At 36.5% G+C, this 16,870-nt stretch overlaps 1 protein-coding gene across 5 annotated transcripts in view; it reads left to right on the forward strand.

Moving 5' to 3' along the window:
* LOC104233501 (DExH-box ATP-dependent RNA helicase DExH7, chloroplastic) overlaps nucleotides 1-16,870 on the forward strand; it is a 33,651-nt gene that overhangs the window by 4,630 nt on the left and 12,151 nt on the right. For all 5 annotated transcript variants that reach the window (XM_009786900.2, XM_009786899.2, XM_009786901.2 and 2 more), the window contains exons 8-24: nucleotides 3,398-3,509; nucleotides 4,125-4,307; nucleotides 4,887-4,966; nucleotides 5,784-5,906; nucleotides 6,332-6,418; nucleotides 8,851-8,951; nucleotides 9,625-9,682; nucleotides 9,861-9,926; nucleotides 11,320-11,402; nucleotides 11,515-11,698; nucleotides 12,039-12,185; nucleotides 12,277-12,378; nucleotides 12,483-12,635; nucleotides 13,961-14,065; nucleotides 14,984-15,124; nucleotides 15,234-15,323; nucleotides 15,426-15,482. In XM_009786900.2, the coding sequence (XP_009785202.1) occupies nucleotides 3,398-3,509; nucleotides 4,125-4,307; nucleotides 4,887-4,966; nucleotides 5,784-5,906; nucleotides 6,332-6,418; nucleotides 8,851-8,951; nucleotides 9,625-9,682; nucleotides 9,861-9,926; nucleotides 11,320-11,402; nucleotides 11,515-11,698; nucleotides 12,039-12,185; nucleotides 12,277-12,378; nucleotides 12,483-12,635; nucleotides 13,961-14,065; nucleotides 14,984-15,124; nucleotides 15,234-15,323; nucleotides 15,426-15,482 (1,872 nt within the window). The remainder of the gene's footprint in view (nucleotides 1-3,397; nucleotides 3,510-4,124; nucleotides 4,308-4,886; nucleotides 4,967-5,783; nucleotides 5,907-6,331; nucleotides 6,419-8,850; nucleotides 8,952-9,624; nucleotides 9,683-9,860; nucleotides 9,927-11,319; nucleotides 11,403-11,514; nucleotides 11,699-12,038; nucleotides 12,186-12,276; nucleotides 12,379-12,482; nucleotides 12,636-13,960; nucleotides 14,066-14,983; nucleotides 15,125-15,233; nucleotides 15,324-15,425; nucleotides 15,483-16,870) is intronic.

Here is a 16,870-nt window from a genome sequence, read left to right on the forward strand (position 1 = left end):
TGTTTAACTGATAGTTCATACAATGTTGATAAGAGGCAGTTCATAGAGCTCTTAATTTCTCTTCTCTATTTGCTTTTCCCATGGTTGGCAGGACTCTGCCATAACTGTGATGCCATTCTCTTATAGAAAAACATATGATAATTTTTTCCATAGGTCTTACTTAATCTGAAGGAATGACATAATTGGAACTTGGATGAACATACAATCTATGTTGTAGTTTGGAATGATCAGTGGTCAAGTTTTAGTAAGAGCATAAAGGGAAAATGGTAACTTCTGGGCTGAAGCTGCACATTGAACCTTTTTTTTGGAAAGAAGAGATTGACTGAAAGGGAAACATTCCCTCTACAAGAGGTATATTTCAAAGGAAGCCGACAATGAGGTATTGATAGTGTTGTTGTCACGACCCATTTTCTAAACAAGCCGGGACCGGTACCCGATCACTAAACATGACCGAGCGAACCATCTGCGCTTATAAAATCTATTATAACTTCAATACTGTAACCAAATACTTTTAATTAATTTTAAATATCTAAAATAAACCGACTCCAAAACTTTATTCGTAGTAATCACTGAAATACTGCTAAGTTATTATCAAAAACATCTGAATCTTAACCCAACGACTATGTCTATGAAGCCTCTACTGATAAACTGACGCACTGCTCAGGACATGAGATTTCTTGACCAGTTCTCTAAGTAAACAAAGAAATAGCTAAATAAAGATGACTCTAAGGAATACTCCACGAACAAAAGCGGAGTTCACCAATAGTACTGGAAGTGAGGGAAGTCCTAACCCGTTGCTTGCTCGCCTGCAGAACGGGTTCCTACGTTCTACCGCAGACCAACGTAGGTTCCTAAAAGAGAACGTCAGTACCATCCATTGTACTCAGTGAGTCTTAACGACAGGGGACGAGACTTTAATAACATATACATTACGAGCAAAGATTCTAAATGCATGTAAAACATAAAGCTTATAAGAACAATTCTAAAATAATTGCATAATAGCAGTTTATGAATATTCTAAAAGAAATTTTTTTCTTTTTCTTTCTTATAAAAAAAATACTTCACTTTATACTTTGGGAGTTCCAACTATCCTGACCTATTTCTGTCTTAGTCACCGTGTGATCGGCACGGGTGCGATCCCAACCTGATCGAATAGGCCCAATCAACGAGGTGCCACTCGTTCCATGGTTCTCAGCACTCATGTACCATACCTTAGCCTGACTTAAGTAAATTCTCAGCAACAAGACCCTCGGCTCGTGTGCTTCCTACTTTGGCACGAGTAGTTTCACGAAGTCAACGCCTTGGTCAGGACCCTCGGCCTGGACGATGACCCCTTCTCAGAATAAAGGATACTCCCAAAAATCTTTTCTTTCTAAAACTTCTTCTTGTGATTTTTCAAATTTAAATCTTTCAAACATACTTATTCTTGAATCCTTAAAGGTAAGGTATGGCATAAGAATGAAATAAATATTCAAAATTATTTCTAAAGATTTTTGCTTCTTCATGAATTTTCAACATGAAAATGGCATATAAGAATAACACAAAAAATCTGAAAATTTATGCACATATATCACAATAATCATCTAAATTTTAACTAGAAAATAATTCTAAGCTAATAGGTACTTACTCACTCCAATTAAGTATATATTAGCTCTTTTATGCAATTCATCAAACACCTTGTATGCGTGCTTTTGTGAGTTAAACTACTTTAATAAAGGGGTATATCAACTCCCCTCAAAACTCCTTGAGCCAATACGTAGGCCCCAGCCCAATTTATACCCGTCAAATAATTGATTCTACAGCAACCAGTGCATTTTAATTAATTTTAAAGTTTCATACCTAAACATGGAATTTATTGTCCATATAGAGAAAGAAGGGAAGGGAATTAACTATTCATTTCTTATCTATTACTACTGTAGGGTAATTGACAATAGAAAATTTTACATACCTGAGTTCAAGAATTAGTGATTTGTAAAGAATCCTAGATCTTCCGTTGCCTGCATGAGTAAACAGCCTCTGTTTCGTGGCTCTCTACTTCGTGAGTTAGTTCTGGATTTTGTCTAAGGCTTTTGCCTTCTAACCTTTTTCGTGGATGACAGAACTTTGTTCTGTTTTCTTAAGGCTTGAAGTTTTATTTTCCAACAGCCCATTTTATGGGCTTTAGGCCTTTTTTTCCTTTTTTTGTTTGTTTTAACTTAACTAATAATTAATGATACACACCTTTAATATAAAATTATTAATATTCCCCTAATTGTATATCCAATTATTTATAAATAGAAAAGTAACTCAAAAATCAATCACAAGGGTTTAAATCCGTAATAGAAGTATAATTTAAGATTAACAAAAAAAAAAATTTAAATTCTATATTTAGCGTGTCTTGAAACTTTTATAGATTTGAGGAGTGTTACAGTTGTGAAAAGCGTGAAGCGAGGAAAAGCAACAAGCCCCTTTTCGCTTAAAGCGAGAACGAGAAGGGAAGCGCTCGCTTTTTTGAAGTGAAGCGGAATTTAAAAAAATAAAATAAAATAAATACTGCACAACAACACATATAACTGTAAGCAAATGTTCAATACTTCAATGTAAAAACTAAAGAGTAGCATCAGTTAAAGCACAAAATGAGCATTAAATGAAATAAAAAAAATGGCAGTAAGTATACGAAAAAAATTGGGCAGCATTTCGCTGCAATTTATCACTGAGGAGGAGGAGGAGGAAGAGGAGGAAGTAATCACATACCTGGGCTTGAAGTTGATGAACTTTTTAAACTTTTAACGTTGGCAGTCCTTAATATGTAGAAGCGCTCGCTTCTGTCGCTACTGTCACTTTTACGCTTCTCGCTTTTTTTGCAGAAGCGCTTGCTTTATTCAACCTGCTACGCTTCACATCACAGAAGCTGCCGAGGTCTTGCTTCGCTTCGCTTCGCGCTTTAAGTGCTGAAGCGAGCTCTTTTCACAACAGTGGGTATTGCTTCCCGCAAGTCAGTCTAGTCATCTATACCTGTTTGGAGAATCATTTGTGCACCTAAAATATCTAAAATTAACACTCCGTAATTGAAATAATGGTCGTTTCGTCCCCTCAAAAGCCTTATGATTTCTTCCTTTGTTTGAGGGTCACACCCATGCTCTATTTTCTCCACTCTGCTTCTATCACATCTCTTAAGCCATTTCACCAATCTGATTAAGAAAAGCCCTTATCACAAAATTCATGATGTAGGTTTCTGAAAGCAGACATCGTGTCAATTAACTAAGCAATTGTCTTGGTTAAGCATATAAAATAACTTGGTAGTTGCAGAGATTTGTTGTAAAAGTACTTGTCAACTTTTTTGTTAATTTGCTATGTTTTGTTTTGAAATGTGAATCTGAACATGATTCTCTTCTTTTATGAACTCTGATTTGCTCAGGATGCACAAAACAGAGTTGCAGCCTATGCTCTCCATCGCTTGTTTCCAGATCTCCCAGTTCACATGCCAATTACTGAGCCATATGCATCACTTATTTTGCAGTGGGAGGAAGGTGATTTTCTTACTTCACGTGCAGTCACATGTTTAATAATGATATTATATTAAGCATTTTGGTGCCTCAATTTTATATTTCACCCTGATCAAACTGTGGACTCTTGTAGCCATAGAGCCCAAGATTGTTTATCTTATCTTTTTACTGCAAACCTTGCATGATAAACATTGCTCTTTTTTGATTGGTGAAACTTTCATAGAGGTAATACACCCAATAAACTTGGTCCATAGGCAAAACTAATGCTACAACTTCTTTCCAAACAAGAACAAAGATAAAAGGAGTTTATTAAAACAAATCCCATGAAAAAAGAATAATCCCTCCAAAATCTATTTCAACCCTTAAAAACGGTTTCGCTGAGCAGTGCTAACTTATCACGTTCTCTATCAGCATTTTTCAAACATGTAGTCAGCACTAAAGGTGCAGGCATCAATGTTCATATTTTAGCTTGTTGCTCATCTTCTTTCTCTTCTGTTAGTTTTTCTTTCCGCCGATCTCTCAGTGTTTGCACGCTCTCATTCACAACCTGCAGAGCCCGATTCTGTAACAGTTGCATTCTCAAGGTCTGATCTGATATTTCCTCCTCTTTCATGTGCATGGTGGTGTTTTTGGGGACAGGTGATTCCGTGATAGATATAGTGGATGATCAAGTGGAACGAAGGGCCTATTTCGTGGATTCATTACTAGATACCAGCGGTTCTGAAAACATAACTCATTGTGATGTCTCCAATAATGCTAGTGATGAAAAGTTTTTAGAGCCTCACGCCACTGAAGATAAAACAGCAATTGCTGATTTTACAGGTGAATTATGCTTATGGATTTCTTTTCTGGTTTGCATCAGGAAATAACTTCAAGATGTGACCTATTTGCTTGAACAGTGCAAAATTTTTGATAACTCTTATGCAGCTAGGCACTGCTAGTTTTTGAACATCTTTTTTGCTTTGATTTATTGATTTTGTGTCAACCATGGATCTAGATCAAGTAAGGCTGAACATTTTTTCTTTTGCGTTCGCTTTGCTGTTCATTAGCTGGCAATAATAGATTTATTCTGATGTCTATTGCAGTTCAATTTGTGCCCTTTTAAGTAGATTGATTTTCATTATTTCCTTCTTTTGGGGAAGATATAACTCATTGGCAAGAAAAGCCAAATAAGCAAACTAATTGTCTCGTGTTGGGGAAAATGAAAGTACCTCAAATAGATAATGCTTTCTGTTTGGGTATAGGTTCAGCATTGCCCTTAGGGACGGTAAAGGGTGAATTTGACCGTAACAGAATCTTGTATACCAGTTAGTTCTTGTTGGTTTGGAGGCATTTGGGAGTTCACTGCTCTTTCAGAATGTAAAAGGTGGTTTTGCTGATAACCTCTTTGTCTTTCTGCAGACAGAAACCCAAGTAAAGAAGCAGAAAGTTTCTCTCTGAAAAAGGAGCAAGAGGGTAGAAAGAAGTTAAAGAAGTACCAGGTTAGAGTCTTCCTAGGTCTATACTATTAAAATTATGTTGTCATTCGTCTCGGGCTGCTTGTTACACTTTTAAATAGCTATATAGACATCACAAATGAATAACTCAGATTTAAATGATGGAAGAACTTGAAAGATGACAATGAATAAAAGGTAGAAAAGATCCTGAAGACAGAAGAAAAAGAACTAGAGGGCTCTAGCGGTTGCAGTTGGAGCTCCATTTTACTTGCACTGAGGGCTGTAAATATATCTAGTCTTTCATTTTCCTTTTTTGGGTTGGGGGGTGGGGGTGAGGGAATTTGGAGTTTGTTGCAAGTTAGGGTTAATATATGATTCTTTACATTTTTTAGTTTTAACACAGTTGCTTACAACAACAATCCAATGTAGTCCCACAAATTGGGGGGTGGGAAGGGTAGTGTGTGCGCAGCCTTACCCCTACCTTTTGAAGGTAGAGAGACTGTCTAACACAATTGATTTTTTTTTTTGCTTTGTTATAGAGCTTGTCTGCAGCTTGCTAAACCTGGGTTGGTTTCTCACTTTTTCATGTTATTTCGTTATTTGGGTAGAGCTTTTATGACTAACAATTGACCGGGGGCAGTTGTTCGCTGGGATTCTGAGGTTTCAGGTTATCCGCATTCACTGAAATGGTGGTCCAAGTGTATCCAGCCTTATATCATGCACTTCTGTAGGAGTCATTACATAGTGGCTTTCCTTATTTCCCTCTTTTCTCTTCATAAGTTTGAAATATTTTACCATTGATGTCGTTTACCTTCTTGTCTGCTTTAATTTGTGAAGATATTTTATTGTGTCTTTCGTGCAGGAAATGTTGAAATCACGGGCTGCCCTTCCTATTGCTGACTTAAAAGGCAAGATTCTGCATTCACTGGAGGAGAATGATGTTTTGGTCATTTGTGGGGAAACAGGTTGCGGGAAAACAACTCAGGTGTTGAATTCATAAATTTTGCCTTTATATTTTCCAAATTACTTCAATACTGCGTTGCGCTGCAGCTTTCACTTGTTTCGGTGCTACTAATTATGTGCTTTGGTCATTTTTTTTCCCACTCGTCGGACAACTTTCTTTCCCTATTTTTAAGCAATGATCCTAGTTTGACATGTTTTGTCAAATTAGCGGAATAGCAAATCAGTGCTTTTAATTCTCAGATAATGAGCTAATAATAAAATTTAAAAACTCAGATAGTGAGCTGCGGAGACAGTTGCTAGAGAAATAAGTCAGCAGAAATACTATTCCAAATAAAGCTAATTGACCTAAGAAGTCAACTAAGATGATTTTTATGTGCAATGGAGGGTATCCTGTAAATTTTCATTCGTTTCTGGAAACACTGAAATTTTACATTTTGATTTCTGTAGGTCCCTCAATTTATACTGGATGACATGATTGAATCAGGATGTGGGGGACATTGTAACATTATATGCACACAACCAAGGAGAATCGCGGTCAGTGCTATCCTTCAGTAATCATATATATGCTTGCACTGGCTGAAACAGTGGCTCTGGAAGTAACTTTTTTTTAACTTTCTGCTTATTTGACTCAAAATAAAATGTAATTTTCCTACGCGCCTGTTCTGCTGACATTCTCAACTTCTATGATAACACTTGTCACTTTGTATATCTTTCACGGAGATGCCAATACTACTTTGTATATCTTTCACGGAGATGCCAATACTTTTGCAGCTTTTAGCTGGTTGTGAGAGTGAAAACTGGACTCAGAGGAAGTGACTATTTATGCTTTTGCAGTTTTTCGCTGATTGTGAGAGTGAAAAATGAATTCTAAGTTTTTGTTATGGTGGGACTTCAAAAAAGGAAGAATAAAAAAAAACTTCTATTGAAATTGGTGGACAACAACATGGCTCCTTATTCTCATAATTAAAAAATGTGGCCCCTTATGTAGAATTCTTGAGTGTCATGAAATAAGGTAACTTTCATAATTATGGGATAATCAATATGAATAAACGACAATTATATTCTTCATGATTTTCTTGACTTTTAGCATAATTATTAAGAATATTCCTCATAATAAACTATTCTATGATACTTAACACACTCCCTAAAACTCAAAGTGGTGAAACAACTTGAGTTTGTTTATTTCTAAACAAGTAATACTTAAAAGCCAGCGAGATAATAAGCAGTCACTCGAATAGTGTCCTGATAATTGTGAAGAATCACTAAAAAGAAGAGCTGGATTCTTTTTTTGGAGAATCGCTAACTTGCACATTGAAAGAAATTGCTCTTTGCAACACACCGGAAACAAATTTATTCTCAGTTACTGAAAGGAGATATGGTGATGCAAATCTTCTTGACATCATTGACATAGCTTGAATTGTCGATCGAAGAGTAAGTGGAAAAGTTGCTGGCACAGTGATAAGAGAATTGTTGAACTCCCAGAAGAATAATCAGATAGTGGGCAGAATAGGAAAGCTGTCGTCACAACGGCTTTTGGAAAGAATCATGGTGGCCATCGACAATTGCTAGATGCCAAATTGTGAAGGAGGGACTTTCTCCCTTCTCAGTCTAGTCCTCTTCAAAGGGTGGAGTTTAGAGCACTATCAGCAATCTTCGGGGTGAATACAGCCAGTTTGTACAGTTGAAACTGCGGAATGGTAATAATACTCAATTGTGGTCTGATGTATGGCTTGGAATGAAAGCTTAAGAGCAAAATTTCTAGTTTTATACAGTTGTTCCACAAATCAAAATGGGAGAGTAGCGAGATTTTTATTCAAGCAATGGTTGGCAGCTGATCTGCAAGAGGGGTCTCAATGATTGGGAAGTAAACGAATTTGCTCAGTTGATGCAATAACTGGACACTGTCAGTTTGGAGGACAACAGGAGAGTTTCATTGATCTGAGCAGCAAGCAATGATGGAAATTTCACAGTCAGCAGATGTTATAGTTTGTTACAGAAACAAGGGTTATATGAATCAGAATGGCCATGGAGAGCAATATGGAAGACAAAGGCACCGGTTAAAGTTGCTTGTTTTGTATGGGTTGCAGCAAAGGAAGCTTGCCTCACTCAGGAGTACCTGCAAAAGAGAGGAATTACTCTAAGTAATAGATGCTATACGTGTTGGGAGCTCTTCCGAAATATGTATGGTGTCAAGTGGGCAATGCCCCCCAGCAAAAAGAGCTTGTTGGAGACATGGTAACTCTAAAGAATGGCAAAGAGGCAACAGTGAATATGGAGAACAATCCCTCTATGTGTTTTATGGAAAATATGGCTGGAAAGAAACAGGGTCTCTTTTGAAGGGAAAAGGCAACATATATCCAGGATTCAGAATAGATGCTTATTAAATTTGAATCTCTGGTGTAAAAGAAGTACTAGGGAAAATATGGAGCAATACATGGATTTTTTAGAGGATATAGGAGATGTGTAGTTGCCATGTTAACGGTAGATGCTGGTCTTTTGTAACTACTACCATCTTGGTAGTTGGTACCTTTTATTAATAAAATCTTACCTTGTTGAAAAAAGGATTAATGTTGTAGTTAGTTGAATTGTCGGTACAGAATATTAGTTGGACTTCGTGAAGCACTCCAATTTAGAAGAAGTCTATCACATCAAGGACAATGCTAGTTTGAGCTCTTGTATATTGGATCTCCTGCCACATACACAAGAAATCGATCATATTAGAAGCACACATGCATGGAGCTCAGAAATTAGGATAGATAATTTTTTCTTCTTTTTATTTGGGGGGGGGGGGTAGATACTTGTCAACCACTACTTGAGATTTTCTCTATTGGTTTCGGTAAGATTGGATTCTCTTCCTCTTCATTTTTATTTGTCATTGGGCAATGCTTTCATCTTGCTCTTTACACCTACATATCTGGTTTTCTCTCACTTAACAAGATCGCTGATTATCATTTTCTCTTTGCTAGGCTATTTCAGTGGCTGAAAGAGTTGCTGATGAGCGTTGTGAATCTTCACCAGGTTCGAGTGACTCCTTGGTTGGTTACCAAGTTCGCCTCGATAGTGCAAGGTATTGCTTCCCAAAGTCTTCATTTTAAATGGATACAAAAGCACTTTTTCCCAACAAAAAAAAGGATACAGAATCATGAAATTGGATGTCATGTTGACTCAAAATTTGCTCATGTTTGGAAATTGATTTATATTACTTGTTTAGGTAGATGAAGCTACCATTGCTTAATAACATCAGTCATTTATCTCTAGGTGGCTGCATGTATGGATTATGCATTATCATTTCACTTGGTTTGTGCATGATCATCTCAGTCGATCACATTAAATATGTTTTAATCTGGTCTACCACGCATGGCTCGTGGGAGGAGTAGGAATATAAATAAGACATTGCTGATTGGATCGAGAAATAGAAGGATTTCGGTCTCGAATTTTAGGATACTCGGGTTCACATGGATAGCCAATTTTGTGCATAAATGCTCTGCTACTTTTCCTGCTGAGCGTAGCTTTCCTTAAGCATTCCAAGCCTGTTTTTGCTGAACTTTTTATGGGTCTGGTTGTCATCATATATAGACACAGGAATCTCCCATCAGTGGTCTACCCAGAATAAGTATCCTTTTATACTCATGCTTTAAAAACTATTATTATCATTAATACTGAAGTATCATAATGATTCTGTTATTCTCTTGTGATTATTATGTCAAAACATCATCTATTAATTCTTCATTCTCTTTTAGGAATGAGAGAACAAAGCTCCTCTTTTGTACAACTGGCATTCTTTTGAGAATGTTTTCAGTAAGTCGCCTACTAATTATTGCATGCTTACTGACTGCAAGTTCTGTGTTTTGAATTTGTTCGTCGTAATAACATGCTTTGCCCACTTTACTTTTTTAAATATATAAATAAATTAGCAGAATGTTAAAATATTAACCAATAACTTTTGCTGCTATATATTAAATGTATTATTTTACAGGGAAATAAAAACTTGGCTGGTGTTAGTCATATCATTGTTGATGAAGTCCATGAGAGGTCACTTCTGGTGAGTTTTTTGTGCACTGGATGACATTGTTGATGAATTGTGGTGACCAACTATATTTTATTGTTAGTTAATTGCCACTACTGGCTTATAATATAGATCAGGCTATCAAAAAATTGACCTCATGAATATGAAAGCATGTTGTTTAAATCTTTTCTTATGCTGATTCCAATGACATTAGGTACCTACTAATGGTAGCCGACTAGATATAGACCATTGTTATCCGGTTGGTTATACATGTTGAAAGTTTGAGGAAAGAGGAGAAGATAAACCAGGGAAATGCATGACGTAGTGTCTAAACTAGTATTCATTGTGATAATTGGTTACGTCCATACTAATTCATTCTCCTTTTTGTTTTCTGATAAGGTAGATAATATTATTATGATGGGAAAATATCTCGTATACATATACCAAAAGGTAGGGAACCTACAAAAGAATATGCTCTCCCAAAAAGATGCCCAATATTTTTAATACAAATCGAAACCTCATAGGTGCATCGAAAGAGATGAAAAATGAGAGGAATAAAAGAGACGAGAAATGAGAGGCTATTCTCTCTTTAGAAGTTCTCGTATTCCTTTCTTTTCATAAGACCCACATGAGTGCTAGTGGCAATATCCGACGTCCTTTGTCTTCTCTTCTTCTTCTAAAGGTCTAATTGGATGGTGCCTCCTTCACTGGGCTCAATCATCCTCCATTGTATCTCGATCCATCTCAGGATCTCTCACCACAGGCGAGTTGCATCCTGACAATGCAAGAGGAGATGTTCAAGTCTTTTCTTGTTTTTTCTTTTTTGCATATATAACGCACAGCGACATATGTAATTTTCTTTCTTGCTGCCAACCGACTAAAAATGCATGCCTTTCTTGGCGCCCCGTGAATCCAAATAGACAAGTGCAGGAACCCTGACTCCATACTGGCTAAGAGCTTGTGGTAATATGATTTTAAGCCATAAAAAATGGTTCTTGTATGTATAGATGACTGGGTGGCTTTTGTAGTGAAACATATTTTGATCTTGGTCTCACTACGTTTTGGTATACTTCTTGTATATGGGGATTTCCCCAACATTAATAAAAATATTTACCTTGTAAAAACAGCATATTAAGAATTATTAATTTGACAAATTTGGAAGAAGTACACAAGGGTATGCAAACTGTAAAGAAGAAATTAAATGACTTCATCGTTGGGCGTTAGGAGAATTTAGAATAAAGGAGCGTTTGCTCGCTGCATATTCACTGGATGACTAGGACCATCAAACTGAGGAGGGAAAGAGCACTTTTTGCTGTGGTCTACATTATATACTAGCAATCTCAGATTCATCCTCTTTTTTTGTTGTATATTAATGGATAAATAAATTTGGAAACCAGTTGGAAGAAACACTAATCTCTTTGCACAACAGGGTGATTTTCTGCTCATTGTCTTGAAGAGTCTCATCCAGAAGCAATCTGCCCTTGGTACTGCAAAACTGAAAGTTATACTCATGTATGGTTTGGTTTCATTTATAAATATCTCGTACCCATTCTCTTGTTCTGTGTCCTTTTTCATATTTATGACTGTTCATGGTGGAATTTATTCTTTATTTTACATTATTTAGGTCTGCAACAGTAGATTCACATTTGTTTTCTCATTACTTCGGTCACTGCCCTGTAATTACTGCTCAAGGCCGAACACATCCTGTTTCAACATATTTTCTCGAGGATATTTATGAGAGTACCAACTACCGCCTTGCATCCGATTCTCCTGCTTCTTTGAGCTATGGTACATCTACTAGGGAAAAGGTATTTCAGTTTACCTGCCTTAATTGACATTTTAGATGGACTGAAATTTGAAATTTTCTTTCTTTGCCAAATAATGCTCTCATTGGCAATTTCTGGCTTCTGCTTTGGAACTGTTTTGAGGTCATCTCTTATACCAATCTATACTTTTAGCTTCTAACTAATCTCTGATCAAAATCCATTATTAGTAGCGAATGGATCCTGACAAACCATCATGAGTGTTGCTCTGGTACTGACTTACAGTTGAAGTAGATCTTATTGTTATTGACTTGAAGTTCAATGTGTTAGCTTTTTGTTTATGTAGCTTGAGAGCTTCTTATATCTTCCAATTGGATGGCTGCAGAATGCTCCTATTGGCAATCACAGGGGGAAGAAGAACCTTGTCCTATCTGGATGGGGTGATGAATCGCTGCTCTCTGAAGAATATATTAATCCCTATTATGATCCCAGTAATTATCAAAACTACAGCGAACAAACTCAAAAAAATTTGGTAATTTTTTCTTAAAAGTTTCTGTTCATTGATGCAAATTAAAATCCTAAAACACTTTACTGAAAGAATACCGTTATGAACCATTTGTCAGAGGAAATTGAATGAAGAAATTATTGATTATGATCTTCTCGAAGACCTGGTATGCTACATTGATGAAACATACCCGGAGGGTGCTATACTGGTTTTCTTACCGGTAAGTCCATCAATTAACACTTAAATTAGGTTTTGATTTTCTCTTTCAGAGTTTTATGTCTGCATAAAAAGGAAGTTTGACTTGTGAAATATATTCTGCTGCAGGGGGTAGGAGAAATACATACCTTACTTGATAGACTGTCGGTCTCCTTCCAGTTTAGTGGACAGTCTTCTGAATGGATTCTTCCTTTGCATTCTTCTGTAGCATCCGAGGATCAGAAAAAAGTGTTTATGAGACCTCCGGAAAACATCCGTAAGGTAATGTTTTCTATTTAAGCTTAGGTTCTTTTGTTGTAGACATTTATGCTATCTAATTCCACTGTATGCATCTTATCTTCTTCAGTTGGGGTTCTTTTCCCTCTGCGCTTTTCTGTTCTCTTTCGCGTGTTGGTTATACGGTGTCTTTCTTGTGTTATTAATCTGCATCATTGTCTGAACACAATTAAATCAACTAATACTGGAAGATGGTAAATTGCTGTTTCCCTGTCTGTAGTGCAGTAATTCATTTTGATGATTTATTTCTAATGATTTGCCCTTAGAAAATGCTTGAATGGAACAGATACTTGGGCTTGCAAATTACCTTCTACCAGAACTAGCAATTGGATCTCCTTTTGCTATTACACATACCAAGTAGAAGGGATATGAAGTCTTATAGACTTTTAGCTGAGAAGAAACTTCCCTTCTTTGCATATCCTCTCATTGACCACACAATGCTCTAATTGCTCTTGCAATCTGGCACCCTACCCTAGATCTTGTACTGATTGTTAATACCCGAGAATTACATTTTGATTAAAACCTATGTGATGAAGCCAACAAGCTTACTGTCTTCATCCTAGCTTTCCCATGCTCTTACTGCTATGTCATTATTCAAGTACTTGCTGCTCCGCTCCTACAGAGGCCTCATCCAACAACTTCTACTTTTCAGCTTTCGTTGGCGACTACCTTTCAATTTGAATCAAAACCCTTGCCTACTGACATAATTCACGTTTGATTTCAAATGATATGATTGGCACATTTATCCATCTGGTTGTGTGACTGGTACATGATATAATAGAGTTCAATTACTCCGTTTCACACCCCTAATTATTAAGTAGTGCCAGTATGACATCCTTTTATTGTTACTGGTACTATCTTCATAGAGAGCCGAGAAAGGGCAACCTTTCTTGATGTCGTTTATAATGAAGAACCGTGTCAGGAAGGGTTCAAAATGGTGTGCAAGGTCTCTTAAAAATTGAAAGTTAGAACTTCAGTTTGAATCTTGAAGCTGCTTGGGTGAGTTTCTTCTCAAGAGTGATTCAGCAAGAACACATTTACAACCATGTGGTGCATGATATGAAGAATGGAAAGGTCCAAGATGGAACGAGCTATGTTTATTTTGTCTTATTGCAGATAATGCTGAACATCATTCTACCTGTCTAGATATGCATGCTCATCATTTACTCCATGAGTTCTTGTTGGACCATACTTCCTTCAATTGATAGTTGTACGGAAAGGACCTCTTCTTTGTCATCGCCATTTTGTTTATTCTTAAATGATTAATTTGCTTATTGTTCTGTATTTGACTTGGGAATTACCTCTTTCAGGTTATAATAGCCACAAATATTGCAGAGACTAGCATAACCATAGATGATGTAGTTTATGTGGTAGACTGTGGAAAGCACAAAGAAAATCGCTATAATCCAAAGAAGGTAGGTTTTCTGCTCTCTTTCGTAGCTAATGCCAAGGCTGATTATTTCAGAAGATTGTTGTCTCAACATACGGCAGCTTATTTGCATGTTTGCTGTTCTGTACTACAATAATTAATATAAGGGCCCTCCATGTGGCTTCATGCTTCTACATGAATTATATCTAACATTTGAAATATTTTATTTCATCAACCTTTTTAGACTTTTCAAGTTCTGGCCCCGCAATACAAGTGTTACGACAACTCCATCTAGATAATGGCTGGTGCCTAGCGGTACTGCTATAAAAAATGTTTGCATGTATCTATGGAGGCATTTTCGATCATAAGTTTTCTGTCATTTTTAGATTTTGGTGTGTGAATTTGAAATTGGCTGCAAGACTTGTTCAGCATTGCGATTTGGATAGAGAAATATTTTTCTATAGATGGTTATGAGCCTATGACTAGGTCCAGAAGTATCAGCAGAAGAAAAGCTTCAACTCACACATATATTGTCATCTCTGTTAGGTAAATAAAAGCTCATTAGATGTATTTCTGTGGCAAACTGGTTTAGCTGATGAAGTGGTTTCGACAACATCAAAACCAGAGAGAGGACAAAATTATATTTTTGCTTGGTGATGAGGTTAAGGCAATGATGACTTGCATATCATCTGGTTTTCTAAATTGGGTTTTTTAATCTTTAAATAAAGTGAAAGGCCTTAGTTCTTTACTCCTTTAGCATGCGATAAGGATACCAGCCTGTTAGGCTTTTCTAGATCCAGTCATGAGCTTTTATTGCTGAATTTCTAAATGACATGATTTACTTGTCGGGACCTCTGCTTTTGCGTGTTTCGTCTAAAGAAATGTCAATTCCCTTTGCTTTTTGTCTCCAGAATCTGGTGCACCAGTAATCACATTTGCTATTGTTTAAACTTCTTGATTTTAGAAATTGTCAAGCATGGTTGAAGATTGGATATCTCAAGCAAATGCAAGGCAACGTCGAGGCAGAGCTGGACGTGTAAAGCCAGGAATCTGCTTTTGTCTCTATACTTCTTACCGATATGAGAAGCTCATGCGACCTTACCAGGTATGGGGTATTAGTGGTTTTTCCTCGTTACTTTATCTAGTACTGCTGTTCTTCGTTTCAGATAATCTTCTCTCTTACATTGCGCTGATGTTTAATTTGGCCTTGCTAGATCCCGGAGATGCTGCGAATGCCTTTGGTAGAATTGTGCTTACAAATCAAACTGCTATCACTTGGAAGCATAAAGCTATTTTTGTCTATGGTGATTTTATTATATTTTTAAATTTTATTCAGATGCAATTTTATGCATTTTGTTCTATGGATTTTCTAACTCATTTTTTCTTCCCAAACTTCGTCTTGTTAGGCTCTTGAACCTCCAAAGGATGAAGCTATTGCGTCAGCAATTTCTTTATTGTATGAGGTATACCCCATGTAGATTAATCTGTCTTTTGGTTTCTTAGCATCAACATAGGTGCTATAATAATGACATCATAAGTGAATGACAGGATATGGAAGTTGATCGACTCTCCCAGGAAGAAATAAACAATGTTTATCAAATATAATATTTTTAATAAGAGAGCCTAAGAAGACATTTAATCCTTCACTCGGAAGATACTTATTTAAAACAATAAAGTTTGCACATGGGAGATCTATTTACATAAAATATTTCTTTTCTAGTGTTGTGGTTTTTACACACTTCCTGGAGCTTTCTTTTTTTTGATGAAGTAAGTGGAATTTTATATATGGCATCCAGAAGATACAAGAAGTACAAAAGAGAGAACATAAAAGACAGTCAGCTATGAACAAAAAAGAGCTAAGCAAGAGCTAAAGAGCTGACAATCAAAAAACTTCATATGACAGTCATTAGGAGCTAAATTGTGCCAACTATACAACCATAGAAGACATCTAGCCTTAAGCACCATAGGAGGAGTTGATATCCCGTCAAAACACCTGCGATTCCTTTCTGACCAGACACACCAAAAGATGCAGGCAGGAACCATCTGCCAGATTTTCCTGATGGACTTATCAACTTTCCAAAGAGACCAGCATTCATAGGCTTCCTGGAGCTTTCTCTTCGGTCTCTTTCATTGAGAGCATCTAGTTACCTTATATATTTATCCCTCTGTCTCAGTTCATATGACACTTTTTCTATTGTTGGAACATCCTAAATGTTTGACAACTACCCCATTTTTATACAAAATTCTCAACTTTCAAGATTCAAATTCATGAAACTACTCAGTTTTGAAACTGCAGTGTAATGTTTTCTCTATCAAGCTAACTTTATAACTAGTATTTAATTTTTTTCCCCTACTATCACCGGTATAATGTATATGCTCATATTAGCATGTTAACGCTTTATCTGATCAACTATCGTCATATAAATGGGATGGGAGTATAAGTAAGCAGGATCCATACGCTCTACCAAGTCTTGTGTAATTTGAGACATCTGCTTTTGTTTCATCTATGTCACAATGTACTTTTATATAGGTTTCTACTATGCTTCATTTGTATTGAAGCTACATTTGTCATGTCTTTGGGTGGTTCCATTTTCTATGATGTCATTTATAATGTTCATGCAAGATGGTACACTGTCTTGCATAGCTTGGTTTGTTACTTGTACTGCACTTACATTCAAAATTTGTTTCCTAAATAATCTTTCACCCACGTTCTTTCTTCTTATGCATTTAAAAGATACTTTCCTGTGTTTCCATGTAAATTTGCTAAATTCGCCATATTGTTTGTGCATGAATGCCAGTTGAACTGCACAGTTCTGTGCTATGTGGTGATGGTCTCATAGTTTAATTTATG

Source organism: Nicotiana sylvestris, chromosome 1, assembly GCF_000393655.2.
Source record: "Nicotiana sylvestris chromosome 1, ASM39365v2, whole genome shotgun sequence".
Lineage (NCBI taxonomy): Eukaryota > Viridiplantae > Streptophyta > Magnoliopsida > Solanales > Solanaceae > Nicotiana > Nicotiana sylvestris.